Here is an 11254-nt window from a genome sequence, read left to right as displayed (position 1 = left end):
TTAAAAAAGATAACTTTGTTATACTTCTGCTTAATCCGGACACTCTGTGTCAGGTCTGCACCATAATCACAGTTTAGAACTTTTGCCCCCTGCGACCTGCATTATACCATATACGTAAATTTTTCCTTAAATAATCCCCCTCCAACTCCTTGACGATGTGTTTTAATCATCATTTGCTTTTAAATATGAATTTTTTTTTTCTGAAAAAAAATATTCTGCTCATACATAAAATTTCAAAATGAAATTTTCATAAGTATAGAAGCACAATTATTTGAACAAACAATTCTTACTACTTTAAACGCGTTTTAAATAAAATAGCTTTGCTAGAGTCATCGGAATCATCAGCATCATTGAGGATATCAGATGCTGCCATATTCTCTCCAGATTACCCTTTGCAAGGAACTGATCTTGCTGGTGATCCTGCAAGACCTATGACTCCAGGAGCAGAAGATGATCCTGATGGAGGAGACCTCTTAATAGACAGCTCTTCACAGACCTTATGTAGAATCAGCAGCAGAACCAGATGATCCTAAGTTTGGAGACGCTACTCATTGTAGAGCAGCTCTTCACAGACCTGATGTAGAATCAGCAGCAGAACCAGATGATCATGAGTATGAAGACACCGCTCATTGTAGAGCAGCTCTTCACAGATCTGATGTGGAATCAGCAGCAAAACAGGATGAGCCTGATACGGGAGACACTGCTCCTAATAGAGCAGCTCTTCACAGATCTGTTGTAGAAGCAGCAGAAGTAGGAGATGATCTTAATGCAGGAGATGCTGCTCTTTATAGAGCAGCTCTTCAAAGAATTGTTATAGAAGCAGCAGAAGCAGGAGATGATCCTGATGCAGGAGACACTGCTCATTATAGACAGTTCTTCACAAACCTGTTGTGAGTCCAACAAAGGAAGCAGCTGAGAATGCAGTAGAAGCATCTCAGATTGCAGGAGCAGCTAAAGTAGCAGAGACTCTGGGAGCAGCTCAGATTGTAAAGGAAGCAGTTGAGAATGCGCAGTAGAAGTGTCTCAGGTTACAGGGGCAGCTAAAGTAGTCTAGACTTTGAGAGCAGCTCAAATAGCAAAGGAAGTAGCTGAGAATGCAGTAGAAGCATCTCAGATTGTAGGAGCAGCTAAAGTAGCACTAGCAGAGACTCTAGAGCAGCTCCGGTAACAAAGAAGCAGCCAAAAATCAATAGAAGCAGCTAAAGTAGAACAGACTATAGGAGTATCAAATGAACCAGCAGTAAATGTGGAAGCTGTTATTGAGAGATTGCTAAGAGATATATTTGAGTTCAAGGAAGCTGCTCAAATAGGTCCTGAACAGAAGCAGCTGAACGGGATATTTGAAGAAGCTGTTCAGATAGATCCTGATCCAGAGCAGCTGAACGAGATATTTGAGGTTGAGGAAGCTGCTCAAATAAATCCTGAACCAGAGCAGCTGAACTCAATATTTGAGTTTGTGGAGGCTTCTCAGATAGGTCCTGAACAGGAGCAGCTAAACAATGGTTTTCCAGAATCTAATAAAAAGCACAAGCTGATTTTAGATATTCTTGTGACCATCACAGCTGGGCAGAGAACCAAATACTTTCCTTAGCTGAACAGTGGTAGATTAATTGTGTAAAGATGTATATTATATATAAAAGTCTCAATGATGACAAACTCTATTTGTTAGTAAACCTGACCAATATTCAGAGATAGAGAATATAAAGGGATTTTAAGAGTACTGGGATCCAAGGTGAAAGTTTCACACACGCCCTACCCATGGGAGTAAAATGTGGATCCAGATTTTATATACCTGGATTGGGGAAATTAGTTCTTGAAAAAGTCAAGATAAACTAACATGATGTGATTAGAAGAATCACATTAATTTTTTCAGTGGCAAAATTGTTATAAAAGTCTCAAAAAAAACTTTCAGAAACCTTACAAAATTTTTTTTTCAGACATTGTCAAAATGGTGCGATTTGGAATAAGAACATAACAGAAAGTGCTCACATCATGCTATCAGAAAAGTAAGTTTATTATAAATAAAATATCAATATTGATAAATGCTTAAATTTATCTTCAATGTACATGAATTTCTTGACTAAATTATCTTTCAATTCAAGATTTGATTTTTTGAGTCTTATTAATTCAGTAAGAATTTAGGGAATTACAAATATAAAATAATGGTACAGAATATAGAAAAAAAAATTGGTTATTGTCTTTTTGTTATTGCTATTGATTTGCATTTGTCTCTGTATTTTCATGTAACACATACATTTGCCGTCAAACATGGATGCAATCAACTCAGTTGCAATCGAATCAATTGTAATCATTGCTCAGTACAATCAAAACTCAATTAAGCTATCAAAATCTATTTGCAATCAAAACTTATTGCTATTGCTTCAGAGCTTGATTGCTTCTGATTTTGATTGGAATAACATTTTATTGCTGGTCTGCACCAACTGTGTAGAACACTATTGATTTTTATTGCAACTGAGTATTAATTGCAATTGTTACTTAATGCATCTGATTTTAAATACAGTTAATTTTAATGAAAAAATTGTAAAAGACTGCAACCGATTTATTTGTACAATTGGTTTTATTGCAACTGACTTTAAAGCATCCAAGCGTCATTTTCTTTTGACCCATATTTGTTTTGTATATGATATAAATGCAAAAAAGATTTATTAAAATTTTGAATTTACAGAACCATGTATCAAATCATAAATTTAAACAACACAAAACCAGTTTCTATTTTCCACAGGGATAGTTAAGCTTTAGACAGAGATTAGTTCCATCTTTAGCGTAGCATCTTCCAGAGGTGCAGCTGGAGAGAATACCATTTATACTGTAGTTTCCAGTCCAGCTTCCTTTGCATGTTAGATCACACACTGTTTTTGCACATGGATAGTTCAAACTCTTACACAAATCAATACTTGAACTGGTAGCATAGCATACTCCGCGTGAACACTTAGAGGAGATACCATTTATTCTAAAATTTCCCGTCCAGCTACCTTTGCATGTTAGATCACACTTGGTGGGAGCGGGTGTTGGAGCAACTGTAGTGGGGGCACCACATGGATAATTAATGCTGCGGCATAAATCACTCCCATCTGTTGAACTGCAAATACCAAGGTTGCAGGTGACAGGGATATTATTAACCAGATATGAACCTGAAAATCTTCCTATACAGGTTATATCACATTTGGGACCTAATACTGGTGAAGCAGTTGTTGGAGCAGCAGTTGTAGGAGCAGCGGTTGTGGGGGGTTGAGGAGGGTTATTTTCACCACACCATCCATCCGCAACATTTGAGTTGATCCAGTTCAAAAAGCTGGTTACTCTAACATATACTCCAGCATATCCAGGCTTAGCACATCCATTACCGTAGGATACAACACCTACTAGTGTATACCTTCCATTTTCCTTTACAACTAAAGGTCCACCACTGTCTCCCTGACAGCTGTCTATTCCTTCAGTATATGCACACATCCTTGTGCTTGTGATTCTGTATGGTATACATGTGGCATCAGTGTCTGCTACAATATTGACTATAGCCTCCCTCAAATCATTGGATGTGCTTCCTCCAGATGACAAAGTACCCCAGCCTGACACTATGGCAGGTTCATTAACGTACTGTTTAGATGCATCTGTTGGTAAACATGCTGGCACTACATTATCATTGAAAACAACATCTTTTGAGAGTCGGAGTAGAGCAATATCGTTATTTGTTGGTTTTGATGTGTAGTCATCTCTTTCAATTATTGAAGCAACTGGAATATTTTGTTGTGCAATTGTCTCAATGGCTGAATTCCTACTAAAATCTCCAATTTTGACCTAAAATATATATTCATTTAATATCATTATTCAAATATTAATCACTACATTTACATAGTATAGCTTACCAAGACACTGCTAGCAGTAACATTAGAACTTACAACACAGTGCATAGCTGTGATAACATACTTTTTGTTTATCAGGGTTCCTAAACATATCAAGTTTTCCAATCTATTTCTTAATTAAATTTTTATATTGAATTTTTATTCTAACTTGCCTCCGCACATGTTGCAACCAGTAGCATAACAACTCTGAACGAACACTTGATAAGGAAGCTTGTTCTGTGGGGAAACAACCGATCCTCCAACAATCCTTCCTGCTGCTGGATTTGGGTTGCTCACAGAATATACACAACCACAATCAGTTGTAGCTCTATCTAATGCTTGTTTCATTGGGGTCAACAGGTTTGGGTCAACAATATCAGTTTCGTTGATGACCAACTGAAATTCAACTTTTGGTGTCAACAGACTTGGATCTATTTCTGAAATAATCAATACTTCACTCTTTTTGGAAAACAGACTTTATATTTCGCACAAAGGGTATTTAAGAAGGAAGAAACAAAAAGGGCTATTTCTACTATACCTATTATCTAGATTGTAGATAATTAGAAAATTACTAATAAAAATAAAGATGATACTGCACATCTACTTTTTTGGACTGTTTTATTGAAAATGGAAATACTCCTCATAAAAATTTCAATGAAGTAATCACCTCTTGATAATTGTAAATAAGGTTAATGGATATGCTTTTTATATCTCAAAGACAAAGGGCATGGCTTTAGAAATAACTCTGACATGTATACAGCTTTATACACTAGATGGTAACCCAATCATAAAATGTGTCCCTTTATACCTAGATGACTACTGAATATTAGTACCACATATTTTGAAGAATAGAACAATTATTTTTTGAAAAAGTTTAGATAGTTTTTTTTTTGATACCAGTGTCATTGACGATAAGCTCGACTTCCATTTTATCCATCATGTCCTCCATGGATCCGGTTTCAACTTGAACAATGTCTATTCCAGGCATTGCACTCTTAGCCTAGATTATACATTTAACCGCCTTGGGGAAAGACAATTGATATCACTATCAAAGTAGCGGAAATATTTTTTACTTAACTGGAATTTGGGTATAATTAGGTAAAATAAAATCCCGCTCTGCTAGTTTTGTAAAAAAAAGAGAGAATTAAGTAAAGTTTATGTAAATAATTGAAAATGGTGGCCATTTCAATAGTTCTGGAATGTAGGGATAAACAAAGATTTTTATTTGTATCTTTTAAAAAACTTTCATGAATGATATACGCAAGTGAAATTTTTTTTTGCTTAATTGGATTCCTTCCAACTAACAGTTTAAAACTAAAACTAGTTTTTCCTGTGCCCTATATGGAAATAATAAAGATTTAAATTCAAGAATATTGTAATTTAACCTCTTAACATATAGACATATGAGTCAAAATAATACCGAATAATCTGTTTAAAAACTGAATTTTGAAAAGAGTAATAAAAACTAATATGGAAATGTAACCTAAACCATTCTACCTGGGCTAACCCAGCATACAGGAATGTTAAAAACAGAACAGTAACCATCTTAATAATTATAAAATAAAATACAAATATTTTGTCTTCGTTTATTAGATTATTTAGAGGGCAATCATAAATATATTTTGCTTGTTTGTTTGTCATTTTGTCGGTCTATTTGTTTCTAATAAAAATCAACCGATTATTATTTATGTTTATGGCTGGAAGACGCTGAAAAAATTTGCCAAGAAAAATATAAATATTTACAAATTTTTAAAATCCATTATTTCAAACAGAAAAGCTTGAAATTTTGTTTCTTAGACATGACGAAAAAAGCAACATTTTAAGCTAAATTGCTATGAGAAAAAGAGACACCCCAAAAAACTAGTTGTGAAAATTTTAAACTTTCTTAATGTAAGTCTTACCATTGCAGCTAGCTACAGAGAAGTGACATGCTACTTCACTTCCTTGGTTTATATACCACAGTAACACTTGGTCCGAAATGTTTACATTTATAAATAACATTCAATTGAAAAAAGGAATAAATATTTGCTTACGGCGGCTTCAATATAGATCATTGTGAAATATATACCTATTGTACTAATTTTCATCTGTTTATTAAATGACGTGTTTTATCAACCATTTGAGGTCCAAAAAATCTAATCTTAAAAAATAATCCAAATGTGTTTTATTAGAATGCATACATCTAAAATGTTGAATCTAGATTTGTTTGTATTCAACAATTTTTTTTGTTTCACAGAAAAATCCTATAATTTCTTGAATTTCAATTGTCTCTTTAGATAGGTACTTATTCATATGGATTATGTAAATCTCAACTCAACTATGTAAAAATTATACCCAACAAAATTAATCAGGGGTTTATAAAGGATTGTTCAGTTAAAGGAGGTCTCAATGTTTATCAAAGGTTGGTTTCCCTGATTAGGTTATGCAAGTTACAGTCCCTAGGGTGTCTAAAGTTATTAGGTTGGTTTCCCTAGGGAGAATGTTACGCAAGTTAAGATCCCTAGGGTGTCTAAAGTTATCAGATTGGTTTCCCATAGGGAGATTAGGTTACGCAAGTTACGGTCCTTAGGGCATCTAAAGTTATCAGGTTGGTTTCCCTAGGGAGATTAGGTTACGCAAGTTACAGTCTCTAGGGCGTCTAAAGTTATCAGGTTGGTTTCCCTAGGGAGATTAGGTTACGCAAGTTGCGGTACCCTAGGGAGTCTAAAGTTATCAGGTTGGTATCCCAAGGGAGATTAGGTTACGCAAGTTGCGGTACCCTAGGGAGTCTAAAGTTATCAGGTTGGTTTCCCTAGGGAGATTAGGTTACGCAAGTTACGGTCCTTAGGGCATCTAAAGTTATCAGGTTGGTTTCCCTAGAGAGATTAGGTTACGAAAGTTACGGTGCCTAGGGTGTCTAAAGTTATCAGATTGGTTTCCCTAGGGAGATTAGGTTACGCAAGTTGCGGTACCCTAGGGAGTCTAAAGTTATCAGATTGGTTTCCCTAGGGAGATTAGGTTATGCAAGTTACGGTCCCTAGGGTGTCTAAAGTTATCAGATTGGTTTCCCTAGGGAGATTAGGTTATGCAAGTTACGGTCCTTAGGGCTTATTTGTATCCCACACATGTTTAATTTTAGAACTGAACAATTTAAGGAGTAATTGGATACAACTTGATTTTTAATTAAAGTTTTTAATTTTGGTTTTCTGCACTGCATGCTTTGTGAGGAATTTTACAAAAAATCCATCCTGATGAAGTTGCAGTTGCAGATTTCTGAAATGTAACATAGCATTTTACCAACTCAAAATTACATTTGTCAATTTTAAAATAATCAAAACGGAAAAAAAATTCAGCCGCAGCAAATGACTTAAATATCTGAAGATTATATTAAACAAATTTTTAAGTAGAAGTTTTGAACGTAGAATTTGCACTCAAACTCAGGATTTACAGATCTTTAAAAAGTTTAATATGTCTCAAATGAATCCGAAAGAAGTTATCCACAACACTGCATACTCAGTTCAACTTAACCTTACATAGCCGGTCACTCCCTTTAAATTTGTGAGAAATGAGAATGCATATGCATGTGCATGTGTTTCGGACAAAAAATCGCCATCGTTCCACAGTCAAGGCCCAAGAGTGGCTTAAAAAGCAGACACACATGGGCCTTTTAGCCTCATTGACCAAAACTTTGATGAAATTGTGAAAGAAAAGTTTTGATAAAAATCCCAAAAATTTGGATAGTGTGAGCACTGAGCATTTGAAAGGTGAACAATCCCTTTCATCATTTTTTTGTAAATATTTTGCTTTCCAAAAAAATATTTGAACAGTTGTTAAAATATGAAAAATATCTGTAAAGTTATATACTCGAATCTATTGTCTACTCCATAACATAAAAGGTGTGTTTTGTATTCATCACAGGGGATAAAGTTTCAAACCTTGCTTCAGAACGATGGAGAAATGAAGGTTTCAAAGGTACATCGGAAATGCCACTCTATAAATGGAGGGTCACTTGAAATTATATGACGGTCTTGTACCATCAGTGTAAGCTTAACTAAAGTTAGAAATGTAAAGTGGTGAGGTAGGTTCAGTGGCCTGCGTACGGGAATTTGTCCAGTGGGGGCTTAAGATTTTCTTATGAGAAGGGGGGCTCAGAGACAGAACCCCTCCAGAAACCATAGATTTGACTGATTCAGGGGGCCGAGCCCCATAGCCCCCTCGATCTAAAATACCATGATGCGATAAAAAAGTAATTAAGTTAATGTGGAAGGGGGCAAAAAAAGTGTATTAACTACTCTACCATGAAAAAACTACCTTACCAATTCAGGATTTTTTTGGTTTGTGGTAAATTGTGTTGGAAAAATCTTTCTATTCATTTGCTTAATTGGATTCCTTCCAACTAACAGTTTNTTGTGTTGGAAAAATCTTTCTATTCATTCAGTTTGTGGTAAATTGTGTTGGAAAAATCTTTCTATTCATTCAGTTTGTGGTAAATTTGTGTTGGAAAAATCTTTCTATTCATTCAGTTTGTGGTAAATTGTGTTGGAAAAATCTTTCTATTCATTCAGTTTGTGGTAAATTTGTGTTGGAAAAATCTTAAACGATATTTTAGGGGAAATTTTTTTAGTCTGGGGAAATCTTAAATCTTTGTTTTTGGGGCAAATTTTATTTTTGAGTGTTTTTTTTCAATTTGGTGAATTTTGTGTATGGGAAATCTTAAATCTTTATTTTGGGGTACATTCTTTTTACTTTTTTTATTTTTGAAATTTATAAAGAGGCATTTTTTTAAAACTAAGGGTATAATTTTTAAGCGCGCACTATCAAAATAAAACAATTGGGGCCTTTTTTAGTTATATGGCTGTAAATTTGTATGGTTGTATATATAAAAAACATTTTGAGATAAAAAATTAAATTTATAGGTGCAAATTAAAAATATTTGTGGCAAATTCTAAAAAAAAAACAAGGGTTACAAGTGTGGAAAAAGGGGGAAAATTTAAGTCTGGTAGGGCAATTCGAATAAGAATGTGTAGAGTGTAATTTAAAAAATCCAAATTTGGAGGCAGTTTTTAAAGAATAAATAAAAAGAATCTGAGCTTATATATTGAAAAATGTTATAGTTGAATTTGAGATTAAGATTACTGTAAGAGCAAACTTTTTTTTTTTCGAGAAAAACAGCAATTTTTTAAAACTATATAATGGATCCCCCTGAGGACTTCTTAAGGGGGGCATTACCCCTATGCCCCCCTCTAGTTACTTGCCGGGGGGGGGGGGGGTGAAGTTGATGTACAAGCTGCAGTTTGAATTGCATGTATTTATATATGGTCCGTCCAGATTATGGAATTTTAACCACGGCAACATTTGCTTCGGGGCAATTAATTATATTTTAAACAAAATCTAGACTTTCTTTTTGGGATTAAATAACTTAATAAGTATATACAGCCCCCCCCCCCCTCTGAGTGTAAAACCATGCTGCAATACCTTTATTCTAAGTATTTTCAATAAAATCATTAATTCAAATTAGTTCCAATTCCCTTTCGTGGATTTCGGGGTACAACACCGCAGATATATTTTATCATTTATTTCCTCCCATGTCGGCATATGTCTATGGCGTGACGGTACGGCTGTCTAAGTTTAGTTAAATTAAAAACCGGTTTCCAGGCGCAGCTGACTACTTAGATACTCACTCACTACTCAGTTTGCTAGAGTAAGGAGGGGGGTGAACTAGGGTGTGTTTGAGCTGGAATGTGGATAAATGGCATAATTTTCGGATTAGTCATTCATAAATTCGGAATTCAGTGTTCAAATCTTGGTATTAAAGTGAATAGATACATGACTAAACAATTTTCTTAACTTTTTCATTATATTATCTAACATTTATTTGAATTCGATATAAATTCTTTCTTTAAGTGTGTAAAAATAGATTATTGCGTGTGCGTGCGCGTACATTTAAATAAAATTGTTGTTGCTGATTTAAAGTCAATTAAGGTATCCACGTTATTATTTTTTATTGATTGATTTTTATATCTTGGGTCGGTATATTCCATCAATTTTGTACATGGGTCTGACAGGAAGTGTCTTAACTTAACCTAACCCGTGGCCGCAGCGCTCGGCCCAGAAAGTGTCTTAACTAACCTAACCCTAAATAATACTAAATAAATACTAATTTGGTCAAGTACAAAATTGATAGGAGGGGGGGTTACAAATATTAGATACAAATATTATATACAAATATTATATACAAACATTATAAACAAATATTATATACAAATATTATATACAAATATTAGAAACAAATATATTTGATACGAATATTAGATACAAATATTAGATACAAATATTAGATACAAATATTAATACAAATATTAAATACAAAAAATAATATACATATTAGATACAATTATTAATACAAATAATAATATAATCTTTGTGAAGAAACAATCTCAAGAACTGACGAGGGTCAACCCAGACCGAAATATATTTTCAATAAATGTGGAACTAACATCTACTTTTTACTCTACAGAGGTTTGGTCCATCACCATCACCGAATTTTAAATAATAATATATATGAGATACAAATATTATGTACAAATACTATTTACAAATATTATGTACAAATACTATTTACAAATATTATGTACAAATATGAAATGTAAAACAAACTTAACAAACTTTGCATTCTCGAAATTGATTTCAGAAATAAAAAACTTTGCGTGTGAAATGTTTGAATATGATTTCTTCTGAAACCGGATTTTCCGTTCCCTGGGCTATATCGAAGCATGAAAACAATCAGGCAGAAAGGATTTAAACCAAGCCGATTGTTCAAAGTTAGAATTTCTCAGAATGCATAATTGCACTAAATACCTAAATCAAATATTTTAAACTCTTGTTTCTACAAGTATTGCCTTTTTTTAAAGTGATCGATTCTCACTTAGTTTTAAGTGAACTGTCATTTAACGATTGCTTTTAACGATTCACAATCGTGACTTAATAACCTTAATCTTAATCGTTAAGGTCGTGAAGTGTCGACAATCGACATTTTTTTAATGTCAGAAACTGATAATTGCTCGTAGATTTCTACACAATACCCCTTTTTACTGATATCTCACTAACATTGCCGACAAGTCGAGAAATAGTTTTAATAGTTTAATAGTTTTGTGCATCTAGACAAAAACATTTAAATTGCATCATATTTATTGTACCTTAAATATTTACACTCGCCTTTTATCTTAATATAACAGATTAATCTTATTTTTCCGTTTATCACAATATGAGCTATTATGTAAGAACTTATAAATCTATTTGAATTCCTTTCGTCCTTTTGTTGTTTGGCTGTCTGTCTTTCGGTCTATCTGTGTGTGTGTGAACGGTATTGAAATCATAATGCATGACGGTCTTGTACCATCAGTGTAAGCTTAACT

General features: G+C 33.9%; 1 protein-coding gene across 1 annotated transcript; it reads right to left on the bottom strand.

The window, feature by feature from the left end:
• Positions 1-2025: 2025 nt before the first annotated feature.
• Positions 2026-7275, bottom strand: LOC111717415 (acrosin). Its single transcript, XM_023492916.1, has 5 exons — positions 5358-7275; positions 4758-4860; positions 4030-4297; positions 3885-3993; positions 2026-3816 (listed from the first exon to the last, which is right to left on the bottom strand). Exons 1-5 carry the CDS (start codon positions 5499-5501, stop codon positions 2731-2733), a joined length of 1710 nt encoding a protein of 569 aa, XP_023348684.1. The 5' UTR covers positions 5502-7275; the 3' UTR covers positions 2026-2730.
• Between the last annotated feature and the right edge of the window lie 3979 nt (positions 7276-11254).

Source organism: Eurytemora carolleeae, unplaced genomic scaffold, assembly GCF_000591075.1.
Source record: "Eurytemora carolleeae unplaced genomic scaffold, Eaff_2.0 scaffold2592, whole genome shotgun sequence".
NCBI classification, from domain to species: domain Eukaryota; kingdom Metazoa; phylum Arthropoda; class Copepoda; order Calanoida; family Temoridae; genus Eurytemora; species Eurytemora carolleeae.
The sequence above is the reverse complement of the archived record's forward strand: the minus strand, read 5'-3'. Positions and strand labels throughout refer to the sequence as shown.